This window comes from Rhyacophila brunnea, unplaced genomic scaffold (assembly GCF_057557595.1).
Source record: "Rhyacophila brunnea isolate RB1 unplaced genomic scaffold, BYU_Rbru_1.0 scaffold_4, whole genome shotgun sequence".
NCBI lineage: Eukaryota > Metazoa > Arthropoda > Insecta > Trichoptera > Rhyacophilidae > Rhyacophila > Rhyacophila brunnea.
The window spans coordinates 37,591,464-37,615,928 of NW_028233068.1; the positions used below are offsets into that span (position 1 = coordinate 37,591,464).

At 32.5% G+C, this 24,465-nt stretch overlaps 2 protein-coding genes and 2 long non-coding RNA genes across 4 annotated transcripts; 2 read left to right on the forward strand and 2 right to left on the reverse strand.

Annotated features, from left to right (window-relative positions):
* Positions 1–80: 80 nt before the first annotated feature.
* On the reverse strand, positions 81–9,053 carry LOC147067329 (uncharacterized). Its single transcript, XM_085954813.1, has 7 exons — positions 8,961–9,053; positions 7,754–8,813; positions 7,035–7,164; positions 5,773–5,986; positions 4,689–4,933; positions 3,862–4,128; positions 81–3,149 (listed from the first exon to the last, which is right to left on the reverse strand). Exons 2-7 carry the CDS (start codon positions 8,806–8,808, stop codon positions 3,069–3,071), a joined length of 1,992 nt encoding a protein of 663 aa, XP_085810939.1. The 5' UTR covers positions 8,809–8,813; positions 8,961–9,053; the 3' UTR covers positions 81–3,068.
* A 1,946-nt stretch (positions 9,054–10,999) lies between these two features.
* Positions 11,000–12,790, forward strand: LOC147067330 (uncharacterized). The gene is made up of 3 exons (XR_015071473.1): positions 11,000–11,559; positions 11,940–12,051; positions 12,146–12,790. It is a non-coding gene; the product is annotated as an uncharacterized LOC147067330 (long non-coding RNA).
* On the reverse strand, positions 12,146–15,629 carry LOC147067331 (uncharacterized). Its single transcript, XR_015071474.1, has 2 exons — positions 15,253–15,629; positions 12,146–14,264 (listed from the first exon to the last, which is right to left on the reverse strand). It is a non-coding gene; the product is annotated as an uncharacterized LOC147067331 (long non-coding RNA).
* A 649-nt stretch (positions 15,630–16,278) lies between these two features.
* On the forward strand, positions 16,279–23,327 carry Tspo (Translocator protein). The gene is made up of 3 exons (XM_085954314.1): positions 16,279–16,896; positions 21,382–21,476; positions 22,994–23,327. The coding sequence occupies exons 1-3, from the start codon at positions 16,659–16,661 to the stop codon at positions 23,183–23,185; spliced, it is 525 nt and encodes a 174-aa protein (XP_085810440.1). The 5' UTR covers positions 16,279–16,658; the 3' UTR covers positions 23,186–23,327.
* Positions 23,328–24,465: the final 1,138 nt, after the last annotated feature.

Sequence of the window (24,465 nt, forward strand, 5' to 3'; positions counted from 1 at the left end):
AAATAATTTCATTATGTAACTATAACTGTTGTAATATATATTTTATTTAGTTGGGATTTTCGGTAAATGAAAAATTGATGGATAAATTCAAAGTTTTAATTATTAGTAAAATTAAATAACACTTGATTGAACATATCATTAATGAAATATTTAATGTCAATATTTTACATTATTTTAAGGATTCACATATTTTTGTATGGTAAAATGTCGGTCCGTACTTCTTACAATTTATTTTCAATGTTTTGAAAATAAACAGAAAGAATGATTGTGTCATCAAACATTTTTAGATAAACGATATCAATAAAAAAGAACAATAAAAGAAAGTGTTTCATTCGTTGGATCTTATCACTGTTACACAAAATAATCCTTCATGCTCTCCAGTGAAAACTATCCTTTGTAGTGTCCTTTAAACAAAACAAGTATTTAAACTAATATTATGCAGTACACCAGAAGAGAAATCATTTTATTTCGACACATGTTACAGGAGCCAGTAGATTAACAGCCTCGCAGCAGAAAAAGATATGCACAAAACCAAAATAAATGCACTAGAATATTCAATAGGATAGTAAAACAAGAAAAATTATAGGTATATTATTTACATACATAACTACAGTAGAATCATGATTAATAATTTTAAGAAATCGATAATGCTACATAATATGAAAACGGTTAGGGTAAGAGGTACAATCGTGGGCCACCCTCCAGTGATGGGCCACTCAGCAGTAAAACACAAAAAATAGGTATTTAAAAACCTAAGTTATGGGTATTTGTTCCTATATGTGACTCACAACATCATATACTTCGGTTCTAGCACATTATTTCCTGTATAGGTAGCAGGACTGACCCTATAAGTGACCATTTTGTGTACCAAGTCACAAGTTTTGCATTTTGTCTGACAATTGCTTAACTTTTTGTTAAGGAAATAACATACTTTGGAAGGTAAGATCTCTTTAACTATATTACTAATTATACTTTTTATTTAATAATCGTTATGCTGGATATTCAAACATATAATTATGTTAAGTCTACGACAATTTTAAATTAAAATGACACATCTAGCTGGGTGGCCATTTACTGCACTAAATATATATAGCAGTTGTATGATGGGCCGGGCTGGCCCATGACTGAAAAAATGGTTTTTTACTTTTAGTTAACTTTTTTATGCTAAATACAATATTTATAACGCACTATGGTACCTGCCGTTTTTATTTTTATGTTATTTTAATTTTAGACAGTCGTTGGCCACGTGGCCGATCACTGAATTTGTACTGGCCGATCACTGTATTTAGAAACATTTAACTTCCCATTTCTTTCAGAATATCAAAATACTGAATAATTTAAGTTTAAATATGATGTTAAAACAATAGATGATGCTGTTGCATTCTTTTATAAAAATGGGGATCACTATGTAAAGTTGCAAAAAAAAAAAATCGGAGTGCCACAATACACAATACATTGGAAATATTTTCTATCCGAATCTGGTTACTCTGTGAATAGAGTTTCCTATATTATTTATCGAAAGGCATAAGTCACATCTTATCTACCAAGTTAGTGAGCTTTGTCTAAAATTTTATTTGAAATACATCTTATAGCACTATAATCCTAATGCATCTAGGATTCTTCAGCCTATAGATATAACTGTTTTCCCTCCAGTTAAAGCTGCAAAATATCGCAAAATGCTGTTTTCATCCTTAAAGATTTAACGAATGTAGTGGGCAATTAAACAGAAGAAAAGCTTAAAAATATTCAAAATACTAGCTGAGGTAAACAGATAAAACATTTTTATACCATACTTACCGATTGCGGAAAAACTTAATCAAATTAAGTCATTATCTGACAACAGCAAGAGCATAGAAAATATAACCCAATTAAATGTATCTAACGTGTCAGTGCCGTCAGAGAATGCAACATGGAAATAGATACTGAGCGCATGGAAGAAATAAATGAACATATGGTTAATATATCTACAGTTCTAATTCAAACATTATCATGGCCTCAGATACCAAAAATAAACGATAAACATGTTTAACAAAGAGTTCCATTCGCCATCACTTCGCAAAAATATAGAGATATTTAAGATCAAAAAATGGAAAACAAGAAAAGTGCAGAGGAAGATAAAAAGAATAAAGGCAAAAACCACACATTTTAATGAGGCAATTGAAAGTAGAGGCATTCAAAAATTATAGTTTAAAAAATGGCGGCCAAAATCGTTGTGCAATTTGTGAAATAATAATAAAACATCTTATTAAATTAGAATTTTCAGTGTATAAAGATAGCTTCCATTCAAATTGCGTTCCAAAATTTCAGCAGGTCCATGTCTCAATTGAGATTGATGTTTTATTTAGTGATTCAGATGATGAAGTATTCAACAGATAGGTCGATAATTTTCTAAGACCTTAGAATACACTCTCTGTCACTCTATCCTCTTTTATTACATCAACGGTGAGATAAAGGAGTATGTTTGTTGATTATATCATAAGATTAGACACGTTGATTCATTATTTTATTGAAAATTATGCCTTAGTTGTTTAATTTATGCAGAAAAAGACGGGTGGCCCATCACTGTCTGGAAAGTGGCCGATCACTATCTGAGCGTGGCCCATCACTGTACTTTTTGCGATTTTTTTTTCATTTATATTTTTTGTAATAACCATGTTTGGTATTATAAAATATGTACACATATATATCAATATACATGCTTTGTGAACACGAAAAAAAATTGCATTTCAATAAAACCGCATTAATAAGCTTGTTCTGACCAATCAAAGCAAGCCATTCGCTTAACTGGCCCATCATTGTACCTCTTACCCTATGTAAAAAAAATGTTTCAGGAGCATGCATTTCAACATTTAAATTATGTCATAAGAAACATGTAAATGGGCTTACATTTTATTTTGTAAAATTTTACAAAATAAATTCCAGATTATAGCAGAAGATGTGTCAAAATAATACATAAGGATTTTTTCGCACAAAATGAACAGTGGGTATCTATTTGGTTTTATTATTCATATTAAGAAACACAATCAGGTATATAAAAACGATACTACACCTCACATAATAGGTATGTTTTATTTCGGTATTTTCTGATGCTGGAGTAATATTTTGCTTATTTTCTTTTTCTTCAAGATGCCTTTGTTAAGTTTCATTTTCTGAAAGTTATAAACAAAATTCACTGTCAAGACAAGATGAAGGAATATGTATACAATAAATAAAGCAAAGTTAAAAAATAATGTTTTTTTCAGATTTCAAATCAGCCAATCTAATAATGGAACAACATTAAAAATGATAAAATGTCTATGGTACAGTGTTGCCATCTTTTCAAAGTGGAATTATAGTACAGAGTCTCCAAAATTATAGTATTTGAGGAAAAAATATAGTACACATTGTCATCTGTTGAAAATGTATAGGTTTTTTGTTTCTCAGAAAAAAATAATGGAGAATTTGAGAAACTTCGAGACCCCTTTTTATTTAGGTACCTCTTCTTGCCACCAAAAATGCTTACTGAAGAATTCAAGAAATTTCATTTTAAACCAAAATCAAGGGATTTTTTTACATTTTTCGAGCATTTTTTTTCCAAATTCTTCAAATCTTCTTATATTGTGAAATTATAGTACTTCGCACCAATTTATCGAATAGAAATATGAAATTTTAGTCCTTTTTACATATTTTTTCCGATATTCAAATTTATAGTATTTTGGGCGTACTATACCTGTTTTATATCATACATAGTACGCGGATCAAAATTATAGTACAAATACTATAATTATGGTACGGTTGGCAACACTGCTATGGTAGGTGGAACTTAAAATAGCGATAACTAAGTAAAACATAGTCGATACATTGTTTTGATGATTGTTTTACCTTTTTCTTTTGGGCAATGAGGCCTTTAAAGTCAAGATTTCCTCTCATTTTTTTAGATTTGTATTCTTTGTTTCTATTTTCAGAGTCTCCTGTATCTCCATGATCAGCAGGAGCATTATTTGAATAGCTTTCTGAATTATCCTCATTCGATTTAAATTTTTTGTTAGGAGATGTGTTCTCTTCTGTGTTTTGTTCATAGTTATGTTCTCTATTTTTTTGCTTACGGAATTCTCCACCACCCGAATCTCGTTTCCTGATTTTATTTCCCTAAAATAATAAAAAATTAATATCGCATATTAGTATAAGTCCACTAATATAAGTTGTCTGTTGAGTGACAGTGCCACATGGTAACATTTGACATATAATTCAATACTTTTTATACTGTGATGAGCTCAGTTCTTAATTTGAACACCAGACGATTTATGATGGTATCTATATAGTTACAATCATTTTATGCTAATTGGCAATTTAATCAATTATTGATAAGATGTAGGTATGTATACATATTCACCTAACCAGTCAACAGTTCATTGCAAAAAAAATTACACATGTAAGCTTTGACTTTAATTAGAAAATATTAAAAAAAAAAAAAAAGGCTCTACACTCCTATATGGATCAGGGCCTTAAACCGGGGATTAAATATTTTGTGATAAATTGTTCAAATTATTCAATACACATTATACGATGTGAGCTTGGTTCGTCTGATGGTGTTATCTATCACCAGGAATATGTTGATTAACATTGTCATTCATATTTATAAAAAGGCAGCTACTCTACAAAAAAGGCCAATATGGGGGCAACGTATTAATTATTGACATAATACAAACCTGTGAGTCTCGCTTTTTTCCATAGGATTGCTGCTCTCTCGCCGGTGGCTGATTAAATTTTTGATATCTTTTCCCAACAACTTTATTTTCCCGAAAATTACGATTGTCCTTCCTCTCTGGTTCATTAGTGTTTGTAGTATACCTCTTTACTCTTACAGTCTTTCCATTTATTTTTAAGTCTTCTTCATCCATTGTCAAAGCAATTTCAACTCCATCAGATTTTTCAAAATTTACAAAACCAATTCCTGAAAATTATTTAATTAAATAAATTAAAAGATTATTAAATGTAGCATTTTCTAATCATATCCGCTTTAGACAAAATTTATGGAAACCACAATTTTGAGAGACCTTTTTAAAGACGTTTAAGTGGTAGTGGTGTGAAAAAAAGCAAAGAACACGCATATCCTGGACTCACATTTTTTTTAATCATGTTCGATCCTAAGATCAATATGGACCTAGGTTTTTTAAACAGATTTTTGTTTTTAGGATAAATGGATGTTAGCCACTTACTCAACATGTAAATTTACTCACACAGTTATACTTTATTAATACATTTAAAAGACCATTTATAAAACACATAAGACAATGCATTCAATTAGAACCTGTGATCTTCAGCAAGCTGGTATGTATGCAATAATATTATGAAACCATTTAATCACGAATACATGCAGATGCAACTTCTTCTCATGCGTAGGAATAAGGTAGGGTTAATGTTATTATGATGGCCGAGTGGAAACGCATTGGTTTATAATGCCGTAGGTTCTGGGTTCAAATCATGGGGCTGTCAAATTCACGTGTATTTGGACCCAATAGGTTTAGCAAGTGGCTAACATTCATCTTCCGTTAAAAACAAAAATCTGGTAATACAACCTCCACTATGTGGAAAGCCATATTATGATCCCCTTAGGATCAAACATGGTGACGTAATTATTGTTACAGTTGCTATTGTGAACTGTATTCTCAACCTGCCTGTGATTGATGTTTGGATTATTTTCGGTGCTGAATGATTTTTTTAAAAACAGCCATTTTATTTGCATTTATAGCATTAACTCGTAGGACAAAAATAGATGTAATACATAAATACCTTTTCCTATTTGTGTCTTTTTGTCTCTCACAACCCTAATGGAAGATATTGCGCCACATTTTTCAAATATTTCTCTTATTGATTCCTCTTCAACACTGAATGGTAAGTTGCCCAAAAATAAAGTTTTGCGTTTGTCTATGGCAGGTTTTCCATTATGACATCTGTCAACTCGGATGTGATTATTTTCAATTAGGGAATTATTTTCAACGAGAGCCTAAAAATATTTTGGAAAATATAAACCACATATTTCAATTTATAATACTTAGGTACCTCATCTCTATGGACTGTTTATTTTCAAAGGTGAGGTAAATGATGTAAAAAGAAAATAGAAATGTCAATCTGCCTCAAAAGAGAAGCAATAAGAAAAATTCTTTTCTTTTGTTATTTCTCTTCATATATATAACCCGTTTACACGTGCATGGATTTACTGCTGAGAGTATATACCTATTATCGCGGCCATAACAAAAAAATACACCTGTAAACATGTATAATCATCCGAATTGAAAGATTGCATGCATGGATTAAAAAAGTTCAGAAGCTTCTGAATTCTCACGCGATGATTGGACTGTGCGATATCTTTACCTGCGCAGTAGAACGATAATGGCGAACCTGCTGGTAAAAAAATGAGCTACACCACGCACTCACATTGAGGTTAACCGATTTTCACAACCTGTCAAATAGTACCATAAAATGACAACATTGCTTTTCGCTTACTCTTGAAGAATGAGATTATTGCATCAGCACTTTTACGTGTCAACAGTTATTATCGTGATAGTATAAAATATACAGTCGCTAGTATGTCTTAAAAGCCAATTTATGTGCAGTGTGGAAAGACTATTGTATAATTATAATACCTACATTAAATTTATTGTAATATAGCCCCTGTACATGTGCATTGATTTACTGCCAGCAATAAGGTGAAAATTAAACTTGTGCGGTAATACCTGTGTACACGAATGATGTTTGACCAATCTCATTTTTCAAGAGTAAAGGATATTCATTTGTGTGTGCTGCGTGGTGTATTTCATATATTTTGTCGACACTGTTACCACTATCATTCTACATATCGTGCGAGTTTTTACTATTGTGTGAAAATTTAGAAGCCGCTAAACTTCTATGCATGCGGTGTTGCAACTTGTACAATAGGTGTTTACATTTGCCTTTTATTTTATGGTCACACCATTACATACTAAAAGCAGTAAATACACACACGTGTAGATGAGCTGTTACATAATAACATATTATTAAGCAATGTACTTTACCCTTTCAACTGATGCTGCTTTTGCATATTTGATATATGCAATTGCTGTAGCTCTTTCAGGGTGAAACTTTTTTTCAATAAGAGCTACTTTGGGTCTAGTTTTAAAATCAACAATTGGAATGTTACGAATCCTAAAACAAAATGAAAAAAATTTAATTAAAAAAGTCATATTCACTGGATTATTGTTTATTTATGTTAAAATACTATTATTCATGTTTTCATCAACTTGTTCCATTAGGTGAAGTTAATGATACTTATCATACAGACACACAGGCATAGAGCTCTTCTCAAAAATAATTGTTTAAATATCTGTGTAACCCATTTTTTTTTACTGTCGAGTAAAAATATAATATATTTGTCAATAAATATGAAAACAAATGTAAGTAGGTCGTCTAAATTTATTCAATGATTTTTTTTTAGTAAATGTGGATATTTATAAACATAAGAAAACCATACTTATGTTACAATAGGAACCAGCACCACAAAATAAGAGAATCTAGAGAAATCTAAAAACCAATCTAGAATTCTCGAAAAAACATAAAATATTCTTCATATCGAGAATTCTCGAATCTCGAAAAATTAAAAAAGTCGAGAAATCACAAGCTTTATCATGTTCATTTATCATGTTCATAGTGAAATATTCTATTACCTCAACGTGTTAATAATTAAAACCTGGCATGACCCTGATTTTTTAAAATATGACAAAAATAAAATAATTACCTCACTGACTGAATCAAACCATAAGGTGTGAATTTATTCCGAAGAATTTTCTCATAGTTTTTCTTCAATAATTCAACAGGAATATTGCCAACAAACAACGTTCTAGCTAACTCTTCGTCATCAAATTTCTCATCACGCTGTGTCTGCTGTTTTATTCTTCGTTTTGCACTTTTTTGATATTCAGTCAGATTTTCATCGTCAGATTCTTGTAGAGGAAGTTCCGCTTCAAGAACATCATCCGCATTTGATGGAAGTTCCACATTGTCTGCTTCTTCTATATTATCATGAGTTCCATTTTCTGCCACCTCACATTCTGCAAGCACTCTTAATTTGTTCTTCTTTTTCTTCTTCTTTTTCTTACCGTCATTATCATTGCTTACATTAGGAATTTCATTGATATCAGTAGATTCTTCATTGCTCTTCACGGGTTTTTGTTTTTTAGATAGTTTAGGGACATCTAATATATTATTGTCAATTCTTTCTGTGTGATTTTCAACTTTCAAATGCTTATTCTTTTTATTCGATTTTGTAACAGAATCGGTGGGAATTCCTTCACCATTTTTCTCTTTAGACTTTTTATTTGTTTTATTGCCAAGTTCTTCCCTTCCTTCATAATATTCCTTGACAACCATTTTAGCGTCTTTTTTATCAAACTTCTTTTTCTTTGGTCGGTCAACGGTAAATTCATTATCGCTGCCGTCATATTCCTCTTCTTGAGGACGGTCATTGTCAGATCCAGAACTGTAATCCGGAATCTGCGACAGAAATTGAAAGTTGTTAAAAAGCTTTGATTTCCGTTTTTTGGGTGGCGCAGATCTGGGTGATTCTAAGTGACTTCTGTCAATTTCTTTTAATTTAGATGGCGTCTTTGATGATATTTCCGGTGTAAAAGCGATTTTGGGTGTTTTCGGTTTGCTTCTAAAGTCATCTTGAGGAGTAACATTGACAACTGGAGGTTGTTTTACGGGAGTCAACGGCTTTTTCAAAACTTTTGGGCGGTTAGGAGTGCGATTTCCAGAAATAAGATCTGCTATACTTCCTATTTCGTAATCCATCGTGTCTAAAACCAAAATAAGAATCATAGTAAGTCATATTATATTATGTACCTGTTATTTATTATTATAAAATAACATTAAAACAGATTTACTGAGCGATTAGTATTACATAATGAAAAAAGAACAATTAAATAATGGAACTGCTTATTTACCAATTCGATGTAAATGTCAATGTCGTCCGTCAAAACTTTACCATGTGCATGTGTGTACTTTTTGTTTGCATGCTTCGAGAATCGAGGAGAGACAAGTCAAAAATTGCAGTACTTTCAGAGGTTAACTTGTTTATTGTGAAAACTCTTGCCATATTTAAAAATATAAATTGACAAAGAATATTGTTTATGATTTATTGACAGAGGATCTTCGTAATAATAAAATATAATAGTAGGTATACGTGCTAGTCTTTTTACGATAAAAAAATGGCATATTATTACTATTTAGCAATTGATCCTTGTAATTAAAAATAGCTGTATAGCAGTATTATCTAGCCAAGAAGCCAAGTTAAAATAACATCAACCATTGGCGAGCCAAAAGCCCGAAGCAATAATCGTCCGATTTGTCTACGCTCTGCTACTGATCAACGAACGAATAAAAAAGTCGAGCTGTCAAAAAAAAGTCAAAAGTTGAGATTATCTTATTGTCTTCCGTATAATTTTGTGTTATTTATATGTAAACGTCCATGAAATAATATAGTCGTGAAAACAACACAAGTTTTACGTTTTATTTTATGAATTTCATAAATACAAATAAAAAAATAATTGGTAAATCTCTCATTTTCTAATGTGTAAATTAACAAATTAATCGATGAAAATGTTTAAAACAATTACAGATTTTTTCGGTCCGAATGATCGCGTTTAATTTCTAATCGAATTGCATAGTGATCGACGGACGAAGTCTGTAACTCGGAGAGTAAAATATCAAAACATGTTTGAAATCCAACGAGCCTGGTCTGCGGATTAAAAAGTTCCCAGATCTGGGGTGCTCCACGTGAAAAAAAAAGTCTGAAGACTGTAATAATAATACAGGCGGACCTCGACTTTCGCACAATTCTCTATTTCGCACATCTTAAAAAAATCGTTTTTTGAAAACATCGCGCTGTGGGGTAAAGATATCCCCCTCTCGCTCACTCACAAGCAAGTGCATTTCTTGCATCACTTGCATCCTGCTCGCACCCGTCACTTTGCTTGTGAGCTAGCTAGGATAGGTTTAGTCTTGCGCAGGAGCATATGCAGGCTTGTTATGTTGTGCGTTTTGCTAATTTGATTCATTTCATTCATTCAAATATTTCACCCTAAAGATTTATAAAACAAGAGTGAGAAACAGAAAAACTGCAGTGTTGATACGAACAAAGAGAAATCAAGGACTTATAAACTTCACATGACGTTCTGATTGCGGTGAATCTTTTGCTTCAATCGGACGTTCGTATGATACAAATAGGTCTACTACGATATGTTCAATTTTGAAAAATAAAATTAAGGAATACGTTCAAAATTGTGGAAATATATCTTTAAAGATTGTTTCCAAAAGACACGGCATAGTTATGGATGAAATGGAAAAATATTTGTCGTCATGGATCGACGACCAACATCAAAATGGTGTCCCTCTGAATATTTCAATTATTCAAGCGAAGGCTTTTAGTTTGCACAAAGATTGGGAGGCTAGATTAAAAGAAGATTCTTCAAGCAAGTAACGGTTGGTTTATATTAAATTCACTGGAGAATCGGCTAATGCGGATAAAGATGCTGCAAAAGAATTTATTTCCTTATATCCAAAATTATTGAAGATGGAGAATATTCCTCTAGCCAAATATTTAATGTAGATGACACAGGTTTATTTTGGAAAAATGCCTAATCGTACATTCTTATCTAAGGAAAAATCAGTTGCCCCTGGGCATAAACATTCTAAAAACCGATTGACATTGCTTCTTGGTGGAAACTTGGCTGGTCATTTAAAATTGATGCCAATGTTAATTTATCAACCAGAAAATCCCAGAGCATTGAAAGGGAAGGATAAAGAATTGCTTCCAGTAATCAAATAAAAAAGCCTGGGTTTACTGCGTTAATATTAAAAGATTGGTTCACTTTACATTTTGTGCCAGCAGTTAAGCAATATTGTAAAGTTAATGATTTACCATTTAAAATAAGAAAAAGAAGAGTGGCAATCAGTTAAAGCCTCCCCCAAACCAAAGCGAATATTCGCAGCGAATTCGCAACGCCCTCGCTGTCGCTGTCGCTACCGCTTGGATTTGATGCGAATTTCGCGCTTGGCCCCACACCAAAGCGTCAGCGACGCAGCCATAGACTAAATAATTTTATTTACGCGCCAGATTTAAAAATTGTAAATAATATTAATATTTTACGCCAAATATTCTATAATTTTTATGAATTAAATATGAAAAATATACGTACACTATAGCGCTTTCAGAATTGCTACAACTTTTACCCACTTTGCGTAAAGTGTATTTTAATTATCTGAAACAAGGTGGCAGCATTGGATGCAGCCATAGACTAAATACATATACGAATGTCAAAGTGACAGTTGTGTGTTGACAAAATGTACACGTCTTCTGAATGCTTATTACACGCTGAAGATATAATGAGATGGCGTGCGACAAATTACATCGACATTTAATATAACCTTACTTTATGACAGGGCAAGATTGCCATGGCTCATAGATAAGATAGATTTACTCAGTTTCATAACTGCACATATTATAAATAAGCATTTACCATGAAGGGTTAACAGGATTTGAAGGTAATATGCTATTGAAATAACATGTCTCCGTTATTTGAATTGTAGGTTTTGACTATTTTGCGTTTCTACGCAGAGGGAGCGTACCAAAAACGGGTAGGCCAAGTCTTCTGCGCAATGAGCCAGGCATCAGTAAGCAGATGCATAGGAAACGTGTCCGATGCTATAATAGCAGTGCTTAGTAATACTTACATACAGTCGCCATACAGCGCTGACAGTCTTTAGTGTTGTGTTGATACCCTCTGATCAATTTATACAATATTACAATGTACATGTCATGTAACTAGAGTAACTGCGCATAGACACAACAAGTAAATTACCTACTCAATAAGAATTTAACGGGAATATTATTTTGTGTCGGTAAAAATATTTTTTAATTTCAGACTTCAAGAAAGGGCAGGTTTCCCGAAAATCATTGGGTGCATTAACTGCACCCATGTGCGAATATACCCGTCATACTTGGAGACTTTCAAAAATGAGCGCAGGAAATTTTCTGTAAATTTAAAATTCGTAATAAAATCTATGTTGTTTCTGATACATTCATATTCATTACGTATGATATCATAACATGACATTTATTTTTATGCAGGTATCTGACATGGACATTCTGGCAGTGAGTGCCAGATTTCCTTTGAGTGTTTATGACCAATTCATATTTAATGGATCGTTGGTAAAAACTGAAATGAAACATCTACAGAACGACAAGAATTGGGAATTTTGTTCTATTAGGGAAGTATGTTAAACTTTACTTTACTATGGCAGTACCAGTAACAAATATTTTTGTTTGGTTTATATTCATCCGTATTTTGTATAGGTACTTCAAAGGAATCAAAATTTTGCATAGGTATGAATATGATATTTAATGAAACAGTTTTTTAATTATTTAAATCCTGATTTCTAATATTTTTACAACTTTCAGTCGAAAACATATTCAAATTAACAGACTGTGTATATTGAAATCATTCTAGTGCCACCATAGGCCAGCCAGACTCACTACACGGCTGCCCGCTGTTTGACCAGGGATGTGATTGAGTGTTTTTGGATAATGGTCCACACCAGATCGCATAGCTACAGCAACAAGTGCAAGACCAACCGTGGCTATACATACAGTATACATGTATATATTAAATATAATTTATGTATATTTATTTATGGCTTATACACCGAAACAAAATATGTCACTTAACTGTACTTGAATATTTTTGCAGGATCATTCAATAAAAAATACTTGGTTTAGGTTAAGAAAGTTTTAATAATCATTTTTGCACAGAATACAAGAAAAATATTTATATAATTATTAGAATTACAATGAGCTTTAAAAGTAACACGATATTGTAATAAAATGGACAAATATGAAAAAAAATAACAATAAATTGTATATAGATAGGTAGACAGGGTTCAGATGATTCTGGCAGTGCAGGCGACTCATTTAGGTGTCAGTATTGTTACTTTCAAATGACAATAACACCGTTCCAATGTGATTCGGTCGTGCCAGAAGACTCTGTCCTTCCTCTATTTAGTAACCGGGCGTTTTACAACTTTAAATGAAAATTAAGTTGGCATATAGATAGTATATTTTTTCTAGTATAATATTATTTAATTAGGTGACTTTTTATTTCTTTATTACTTGAAATGGTGTTTACATGGTAGATGGATTATAATGGTTTTGAAATATAGTTATTTTTGTTAATTCTACTTTAACTGAGTCATTTACCTTGACAGCTGTTTCGGCACATAAACTCATTTTCGGAACATTCAACAATAATTTGTGATTATAAAAGAGCTACAGGTCACGTAGCAAATTAAATACGCTTAGTTAAATAATAAATACATACCAAATATTTTACAAAATACACCACATACATCCATCGAATATGGTAAATAAAATACAGATTCAAGTATCAAATAATTCTTGGATAAATAGATGTTTATGTAAGTATATGTTTTTTTAAATACTATCATGATACTGTGTTGTATAACATTTAAATTTATATTTTTGATTTTCATTTACATACTTAAATGTACCTACATAAATTTGTAATGTACAGTAGGTACTTAATTACATTTTTAACATTAGGAAATTACCATTATTCGATTCTATCCACCCGCCATGTCTATAATCACCCCAACGCTGGATAGAAAGAGACATCACACAAAATTGGCTGTTTGATAATAAATGGTAGTTGAAAAATATTTTAGAGTATGATTATGTCCATAGAAACAGGTTTTAAGTCATTCATGTTTGTCCGAATAATGTGTAGCAGAAAAATAGAAATTTTAAAAAGGGTCTATTCAGTATTCACCCCATTCTACGGCAAACATTTTTCTTAATAAAAATAGGTACATCAATAGAGGAATCATAAAATGGACCTTGGCCCTCGCCCACGCCTTATTCATCCTTGTATATTATATTATCACACTTAATGTTTTGGAAAATTCATTAACATTGTGCACAAATGCCACTTTTGTTGATTGACACTTCACTTAGTTGATCTCTTTGTTCACGTGAAGTACAATAAAAGTATGTAGCAGCGAAGAACTAGAGACCGAAAATAGTGGAAGGAGCTAGAAGAGGCTTTCATCTAGCAGTGGAATGACCCCGACTGATGTTTATGATGAAATATTATTTTATTCCTGTTAATGCCAGGGGTTTCATTTTTAATTTCTTCTGGTGCTTTGTACCTACGTTGAAAGGTTGAAGATCTTTGCTAAAATTAAATTCATCACAAAGCATTAGTATATCTCCAACATCATTCAGGTAGGTATCCATGATGATAATATAATATTATGTACTTAGAGGAGGTACCTGACCTTTATATTTACATGCACATAAAATTATTAATCTTATTGCCTAATGCAGACCAAGATATACCTACCTACATAATATTACATGAACAGAAGTTTAATAACATCTCAATTAAGTTTAAAATGTTTGTAGGTATACAAATTAATGTGAAACAGAAAACATTGGTTATGTTAGGTAGGTACATGGAACATGTAGATAATATTATCTTGGTTCGCGGTCGGCACTGGGCAAAACCAGTTTATTAGCTCAATATACCTATACATAATGAAGGAAATATATACCTAGTAGGTATATAGGTACATAATATCGTTTTTGTGATTGAGGTCTCTTGAGATCAAAAAACAAACAACCTAGGTACCTATGTCCTACTGTAAATAACCCGATAGTAAGTAGTATGTAAGGTTTTTGGTCTAAAACCTTACAAAATACCACAATGACGACATGGAGTACCTACTTATCTACCTATATGTATATTATATCTTTAGCTACAATAGAAATGCTATGCTGCATAATGTTTGATGCAAAAAAATAATCTTAAAGACTACCTATCTAACCTAAAAAAATATTATCAACGAATATAAAATGGGTATTTACGTGACCGATACCGAATATGATTGAAGTAGGTATTGTAAAAGATACCTAATTATAACATTATTGATATGACTGCTCGAAAGTCGAAACCAAAACGTCAAACGATCGCAATAAGTTAGAACTGTCAGTGCCCTAACAATCAAAGTTATAAAGTTTCTGTTATTAAAGGCTGTGCATGACGCAAATTAATAATATGTATTTTTTAAATATCGGGACCTTAGATTAAAGTTATTTATTTATAATAGCGTATTCATCCTGTCAAAAAACTTTACATACTTTGGTTAGACAAAGATACCTACATAATATTATTATGACGACCTTCATACCATTTTCAACAATTTCCCTGCCAATTTCATCCCATATCTTATCTTTCTTTCTTATGTTTTGTAGTCACTGTCAGAGAAATCATAAAGGATTGGATATTTCCGGACCAACTCGATCAGCTGCTCAATGTCTTCGCCATTTTGATTTTACTAATTCCCTTGGCGAAATTGTCCGCCGCGAATAAATTCGCTGTCGACAGAGTTCCCGAAAATCGCAGCGAATATTCGCTGCAAATTCGCACTCAAGACGCAAGGCGGTCGCGCAAGCGTGCTCTGTCCCGTAAGCCAATACGAGCTTGATTGGCGAATAATTCGCTGCGAATATTCGCCGCGAATATTCGCTTTGGTGTGGGGGAGGCTTAACTCTTAATAACTTTTTAGGGGAAACACCCGCAAACCCCACTTAAACATATATTTACTTGATAAATAAATATTTCAAAATACACATAATTTAATTTTTTTTTAACTACTTTCGAACATTCAACATTCACACACCTTTTCAGGAACCAATTATGTGCGAAAGTCGTGGTCCTCCTGTAGTGTATCGTCTGTATGATCGTCTGACTTGCGTCCTTGCGTGCCAGGAGCGCCGGTAGTAAAGTATTGAAACGCGAGAGGAGGGGATGTAGTTCTTCAAGCCGCCGCCTATCAAGATTTCACACTCTATCTCAACTCTCAACTTTACTATAAATTTATAAGCGATACAATATTTTTTATATCTTTGTAGGTAGGTACTATAATTCGAATAAAAATATGGCAGTAATACCGCAAGCTCACAAGTTGCAACCTTCGGCCTGTTTAATAAACGTAGGTAGGTACCTACTGAAACTCATCATAAACATGGCTATCTTAATTAGTAATGCACTACCTATATACATATTTGAAAATATAAATTATTTTACATTTTTTTCGACTAGGTAGGTACCTTGCCAAATAATTAGATAATTGCACTGCCATCCGAATTTACAAAAAAAACATGCGTGGTATGTGGCAACACTGGCCATTGGCCGCGAACACTGTAGTTTTGACATTTCAATTTTGTTTTCGTATATTTTAAAAACAATAAAAATTGGTGTGTGCAATTATTTGTGATCTTTATTTTTAATCATATCGGAACCCGAAATAGTACACGAATTTGCATAATAATACATAGCGCTCAAGTAGTCGTGTTTATCGGGTTATCGCAGCCGTAATCATAAAATAGCCGGTTCACTTACTCGCAAACCTTCCTAATTTATTTTAACGAGATTCATTTCTACCGAGTTCCCCCTCCGGCCTCCGTCGCCAACATCGGCACCGCGCTGAAGTCACGCTCGTGCGTCGTAGTACATTGGGCGGGGTGTTTATTTAGCGAAGTATTTAATTATACAGTACATTGAAATATGGCGAATTGGCCGGCGGTGGGTGCGAGCATTCTCCCGAATGTTGGAGGATGGATTGGTGGAATAATTACGAGCTCCAACGTCAAATCCAAGGATGGCAGCATTGCTTGGTACGATACTCTGAAGAAACCTGACTGGAGACCACCAAACTGGGTTTTTGGACCAGTCTGGACTGGCTTGTACACTGGCATGGGATATGCATCATATCTGGTCCACAGGGACGGCGGCGGCTTTAATGGTGATTATTTTCTCTTGCTTATTATAGTTTAATATCAAGTAGGTAGAAAATCATTAAAATTTTTTTTGCATTATAATATAAACTTATGTTGGCCACATTTTTTCACAATTGCCTCTGCCTTAGGATGCTTCCGCTACATTCATTGCAGTGTATTCTATTAAAAAGGGTAGCAACCACTCTTTAAAATTATTCAGTTTATTCTATACATTTATTTATTCTTTTGTATAAACGCATACTTTACAGCCTGCGCCCATTAAAACTTTTTGGATGCTACGATGTATTTCAAAATCCGGACGAGGATTGCCACCAATTATTGTCAATTGAAAATATTGCAAAATCGGAATATTATGAAAACATTTTCGTAATTAATTTATCGTTATGAATAGATAATGAGACAATTAGATATCCCATGCTGCATGTACACATAGGGGCGAGCGAGCGAAACGCAGGATCCCCGAATAGAGTTTTGATTTTTACCAGCTATTAGAAACAATCGGTTACATCAAAATATTATTTTAATTGCATTTGATTGCGTTACCAAACAACACATGCTCTCCATAACATATTCTTATTGTGAAAATAATTCCTCATTTGTATATAATTTATTCGTCGTTTATTTTAATTCCTGAAATCTAAGAAGCATTTTCTGGTGTGTTTTTGGATCAAGATTTTGTCGATAAAACTCATATGCCACCACAAAAAAAATATGATAGTTATCATTTCCAAACCTACCCAGTCACAAAATATATATCAATCGGGTTATATTACACAACAATAAAACTAAATAGATAAAAAATGTTTCATACCACTGGTGCAGTACCTAGTATGTTTCCAAATTAACTTAACATTTCAGGCATCAAAAGCAGAACGACGATCGTTATTAGCATTCCTGGCCATTATCAAAAACAACGATATATCGTTGCATAGCATCCGAAGGGTACAGTCAGTTGTTGCGACAAGACGCAACGGTTGGTGGGTGAGCTAACTTTGAGAGGTTTTTGTCACACAGTCATCCTCTCTAACTCCCGTGCGACCTTATGCGTACCTTACCTTACCTTATTACTTCCGCAGCGGTACCTTGCTTCTTATCTCTTCATACCCAGAACAGTACACACTCTACCTATGTGGTGTACGTGTAGTTTTGCTCATCTACCAGCCATTGCGACGTATTGCAGTAATGAGCGCAGGCTCAATATATACCTATAAAGTTTTTAATAAGTTTAGTATTATAATATTCCAATTTAAGTATTTAGATTTAGGTTATTTAGAAAAAAACGAGTTACATAATATTGTCAGAAAGCGACAGTTAATCAAAATTTCATATTATAATTATTATTTAAGTAAATATATTTTTTTTTTTAAATTATCGCTATGTAAATCTCTCGAAAAGATAAGACACAACAGACCCCTCCGTCTGTAGAGAGATACTCACATCCTCATACACGAATTTTCACATAAAAAGTTGACTTGACTATCAGCAGATATTACACATTTGCTTGATTTTAGTAAGTAATAAATTATTTATGGCGGGCTGTGGACCTTGAAAAGATATAGACCTTGAACAAAGTGTATCTGGGCAGAAAATGATAATTTTATTACCTACTCTTGAGACTCATACACCATTTTAGATAATATTACTTACTTTTCCTTACTAATTTGTAGAATGATTACATAACTATTTATGTTTATACGGAATCATTTGTTTTTAATTTTTTATATAGTCATAGTTTTCATAGAAGTAAACAGAAAATCACCTAGTAGGTAGGTATTCCATGATGGCCGAGCAGCTAACGCGTCAGTCATGTTCGAATCCCGGGTCCTCCGAATACACATATTGTTTTTCAGAGAATGATTGGAGTCAGATTATGGATCTAATAGGTTGAGCAAGTGGCTAACATCCATTTCTCGCAAAAAGAAAAGTATATTAATACAAACCTCCATTCTGTGGAGGCCCACATGATCTTCTTAGAATTGAGCATGGTCAAAAAAAAAGTATACTATGGGAAATCTTCATTAAAACATTGAAATGTATTTAATTATGTTTTATATCTTTCTTTTTTTACCATGTCCAATCTTAAGAAGATCATAAATGGAGGATGTATCAACAATTTTTTTGTTTTTTTACGAGAAATGAATTTCTTAACCTATTAGGTCCATACTATGGTTGAAACACACATTGAAAAACAGCATTTGAATTTGCCAGACCGCAGATTCGAACCCGTGACCCACGACATCATATGCTGACGCAGCACTTGCTCTGCGATTGTGGGCATTGTATGTATATGTTTACTAGCACAAAAGATATTGACCATTACTGATAGGTGGGAAATTATTTTTACATTTTTTTGATGAATCCAATCACAGGGCAAGTGTAAAAAAAAACTGATTCAGTGATCTACCTAACTCAAATCGGCCAAAAAAATGCATATAAGGTATTACAATTAACAGGAATCAACGGAGAATGAACAAAAATTACAATAGAACCTGTGTGTGTGCATTATGGTACTGCTTTCTGCTTACGTGTGTCATTACTGTGTTTATTGTATGTTAGTGTGAAGTTAATTATAATATAAGCTGTTGGTAACAACGCACGAGACGGTTAATGATCTTACATAATCATAATCTTTTATCAAGATGCATAAGTGCTCATTCATTTATATAACATATTTTTGTCTCATTATGGTATTTAAAAAAAATGTCTAGGTAATTAAAATTTACGGAGATTTTTTCAGTTTGGAATTATAAAACTTATTTATTCCTCTCTTATATTTATGATTTATCCTTACTGCATTCTATGCGAACAGTGGAAATTCAGATTGCTACTAAGCAGGTACATAATTTAATAGGCATAATCATTTGTTGAGGTGAATTTTTTCGAGTACAGGGATGAGATATCATGAGGCAGTTCAGATTTGATGTAAAGTATCTTGAGATTTTTATGTCTGTGAATGTCTCAGGAGCAGTTACTCGTGACTGAGGTTTCCCACGCACTCGAGTGTGCTTTGACGGCATTTGATTGACTTTAAATTAGGAATGGCCACGGAAGTGAGGAGTACGAAAAAGATGCAATAAAATAATAAAACAGAAAGCTAATACAAAACTGCCGGGAAAACCATGTGAAGAAATCTTCATATTCACAGACGCCATATTTTTTGTAAAAGAAATGGAATTAGTCTATTGGTGTCAGACGGTTGTGCATATATGACGGGTGGTGGTGGGCACTTTAACGGTCCTAAGGTGGTGGCAGGACCGATTTGAACAATGCTCTCCTTTCTTTATTCATTTTAAGACATTCCCAGAGTATGTGGCTTACATCAGTGTTCTTCAACCTTTTAACAGCTGTGGCCCGGTGAACATAGGATAAATATTTTGCAGACCAGTATCAGCCAGAAATAAAAACCATTATAGATAGAATTTTATTTATTAAATCTTATGTTAAAAAATTACAACTTTTGATTTAGTGTGACATCTGCTTCTGCTTCTTTGTAAGATAATTTGATAAACGTGGTTGCAGCATTGTTTCTGAGAGACGAAGCGCTGCATTAACATCCATTCGATTTCCCTGTTTGGTTTTTATTACTGACATGGATGAAAGTCTTTTCACACAATTAGGAAGTCGAAAAAATAACCAATAATCTCATAGCTTGATAACTCGGATATGGATATTATTTATCGAGAGATATTCAAAATTGAGACAATGATTTCATTTTATGTCTGGACACCAGAGTGACATCCTCGATCAGCTTTTCTTTCTCAAGAGGATCAAATGCGCATCCCCTTCCAAAAAGGAAAAGGAATTTTTAATATTTTCAGAGAAATATTTATCAAAGTTTTCAGCTAACGCTTTTAAATGTTGGCGTATGATGTTGAATATGGCTTTCTGGTTAATATCAGCAGCATTCAAAAATTCTCCCAGCATTTCATCTTGTGGGAATTCCCTGAATCGTGTAGCGATATAGTCGGTTGATAGCATGGTGAAAGCTTTCGTGGACCGGTAATAAATTCTTGCAGACCGGCGCCGGTTCGCGGACCACCGGTTGAAGAACACTGGTTGACATCATGTATTTCCCCGGCACATGAACAACAAGTCCAGTGCCAGGCAATGAGTCCAAACTCACCAAGACCAAAGTCAGCATTGTTGGCCATTTGCCCATCCTATGAGGTCCTTGCTCTGAGTCTAACGTTTTTGTAAATAAACATGTGATTAAATTTATGCTAGACGCCGGATTCAAACGAATTTATAGATGAGTGCTCTACTACTATTCCATTCTTTTTAATTCTTCTTTCAATGTCAATTTTCTTTCTTATATTGCATAAAATTGAATATTTTATGCTGTTGATTTTTGATTAACTTATTAAATAGTTATCTTATTAAATGTATTTTAATCTTTTATTATGAAAAATGGCTTGTAAAAGTAGGTTTCTAGAGTAGTTAAGTATATTATGCATATTATTGTAAATAATTATGTTTGTAATTCGTTTCAGGTGACGCCAGGGTTCCATTGATGTTGTTCGGCAGCCAGTTGGCACTAAACTGGGCATGGAGTCCAATTTTCTTCGGCGCTCATTCGTTGAAATGGGTAAGTTATGTGACAAGATATCAAAATGTGCGATATCAATCCAAAAAAATATTACTCCACAAAACATTATTCTCGCTGAATTCAAGATATTAGTAACGCAATTGCATGTTATCGCAATTATTTAACAAATTTGTATTTTTAGGGAAGTTACTATTTACACTGTGTAGGTGGGTACAAATTGAGTTACGTAAATATTTGCAGATATGTGTGTTTGCTATTTTTTTTACGACAAGAGTTTTATTACCTACTACTTTATCATGACACAAAAATGTTACAGTATCATTTTTGCATTTTAATGGTATAGGTACTGTTATTGTTAATGATTTTTTATCGACGCATGGTGTCAAAATCGTTTCCTTCTTTATTGCCTAGCATTAATTAATGTGTACTGCACGGATTAATCATTAAGTTAAGTAATTAACAATAAATGCTAAAATCAGTTATCATTTTCATGGACATCCTTTAGTTTAAAGATGACAAGTCAGACTGTCATAACCGACGTCAAATACTTGCAAACGTAATTAAAAAATGCTGCATTGGAAGTGACCTGTTTACAAGGCATGTTTCCCTGTTTTCTAGTGCAAGTAATTTATTGAAAATTCAACACATTTAATTTTTTTTAAGACAATAACAATGAATGTTATGGGGAAAACAATGTTAAACGCTGCATGAAGTGGTTTTTCGTACATAATACGGTAAACTCTCAATTATCCGTGCATGGATTGAACAACGCTGCAAATATAGCCCTTACGAAAATTTGTACTGAAGAACTATCTAAAATTACATACTTATGTTATTAATACAGCATAATATGCTGTCATATTATGAAATATGTAACAAGATTTTAAAATCAAATAAAAGTTAATATGTAGTTTGGATTATCCATGCTATCCCTCCCCATTGCCTGGATAATCGAGAGTTTACTGTAATTAGATACGTACGGTGAAACCCTGATTTTTCATTTTCACGTATTAAAAAATTTAATTTATTTTGAATTAAAAAATCATATAAATTGGTTCAGTTGTTCGGTGCAGTTCTTTTCAAGACTGTTTCTTTTCACTTCTTTGCTGAGGCATTATTCGAATGTGTGTAAACAAAAAAAAAACAACAATATGAAGCAACAAAAAATTTAACAAACAAAATGTAAAAATAATGTAAACAATTAGAAAGAGATCGAATAACCTTGGCCTTGGGCATATGCATCTGCAGTGCATTTTAATGATTGCCATGCATTTAATTGAATGTGTTAAAGTACACAGTTTTTAATTTTAATTGAATATATTATATTGAAATAAAAACATAAAACCGGAAATTAAATGTACTAAAATTAAATAGTACTGCAGAAACTACATGCAAATAGTGGGGAAACGTAAATTCTGGGCACTCAAAATCGAGTTTCTACTGTATGTACCATGGGCTTACTCCATGTTGATAATTTCTGCTATTTAATCTGAATGCACCCCAAAAATATTTCTTCCCCTGTGAAACCATAATTATTTATTTCTTTTTCCTTTCAGGGCTTGGTTGAGATCCTTGCGCTGTCGGCCAACGTCGCCGTGTGTGGTGTCGCCTTTTACAAGATAAATCCCGTCGCTGGTTATCTCTTCGTTCCATATGTCGCCTGGCTGTCTTTAGCGTCCGCTCTTTGCTACACAATATGGCGTGACAACCCAGAGGGAGGACCCAAGATAAAAGAGCTTAAAGACTAATTTATAACACACTCTTTTGATATATTACAAGATTAAGTGTTACTTAATAAAAAATATATTATACATTTTTTATATATATATTATATATTTCATACACTACCTACATATTATATATTTTTAGATATATTTTACAAAACATCTACGGGTTTCTACAAGCTGTAAATTGTTTTACAGCACTGAATTGTTATGTACCTTATATGCAACAGCTTTAGTACTATATTGATTTTAATTTTCTAGCAATACATTGAATATTTGGTTCAAATGCTGTAAAGCTTAAAGCACTTAATGTCAATTATTGCTTTCAACTCGTGAGAGTTTCGACTAGAAGAGGAACGGTTTTATCTTGTGCTGTAAATTTTACCATTTTCTTAGTTCATTCTTTGCAGTGATTCACTTGGTTAGAATGTGACAATCCCTCTAATAATTATTCGGACAACTGTATTATTTACTTGTACTGCAATATGAACAAAAAAAGAAGTTATTTTAGTTAATATCTATGACACAAAATACACAAATTCACTGAATGATTTATTTGAAAGTGCTAAAACTACATAATTATGTAGGTATAGATTTTATTTTGGAATATTATGTTTATTGTTTGAACTGTAAGTTTTTTATTTGGTGTTTGTAAACATTTTATTATCAATTTCCTATATATAAGTATTCTAAGAATGAGATACAAATAGGTACATATTGTATAGTATTTTATGATCATGCAAAGAAAACCAAGTAATGAAAAATATAATCTGGTGTTATATTAATCAGTTCCTGTCTATGCAGGTATGTATTTATTTGTTTTCTCATGCCTTCTATTTATCATTCATAAAGTAAAGCTATATAGATAAAATCTCAATAAAAAGGACGACTTTAAAAACAGTTGGCTGGTTTTCGTTGTATTGTCAAAATATACTATTAGGTGCTGCATTTATTAAAATAAAGTAAAGTTTTAAAAAATGTTCTTTTATTTAAAAATGTATTTTATCTGTGTGTAAGTCGATACTAATTTGTTATTCTATTTGAATTGGTATACCTACTTACAGCATTTCTCAACTTATGACCCAGTTCGAGACATTTTTTTTAATAAAATAATTATAATAATAATAATAATAATTTTTAATAAAAAATATTTTTAAGTTTTTTTAATTAAATAACTTTAATATTTTGTGTGAAACTTGACATATTATTATGACCGACCAACTTTAATTTACGACAAAGTATAGTATAGGAACATTACCGGGTTGTAAATCAAAGAATACATCTGGTAGTTCTGTGTTTAACAT

Excerpts from the sequence above, each read along its gene's own strand:
- LOC147067329 (XM_085954813.1), bottom strand. The coding sequence starts at position 8,808 with ATGGATTACGAAATAGGAAGTATAGCAGATCTTATTTCTGGAAATCGC. Across the intron at positions 7,165-7,753 it reads GGTTTGATTCAGTCAGTGAG|GATTCGTAACATTCCAATTG; the intron begins GTAATTATTTTA and ends ATTTTGTTTTAG. Across the intron at positions 4,129-4,688 it reads GAAAAAAGCGAGACTCACAG|GGAAATAAAATCAGGAAACG; the intron begins GTTTGTATTATG and ends TTATTATTTTAG.
- Tspo (XM_085954314.1), top strand. The coding sequence starts at position 16,659 with ATGGCGAATTGGCCGGCGGTGGGTGCGAGCATTCTCCCGAATGTTGGA. Across the intron at positions 16,897-21,381 it reads GGACGGCGGCGGCTTTAATG|GTGACGCCAGGGTTCCATTG; the intron begins GTGATTATTTTC and ends AATTCGTTTCAG. Across the intron at positions 21,477-22,993 it reads GCGCTCATTCGTTGAAATGG|GGCTTGGTTGAGATCCTTGC; the intron begins GTAAGTTATGTG and ends TTTTCCTTTCAG.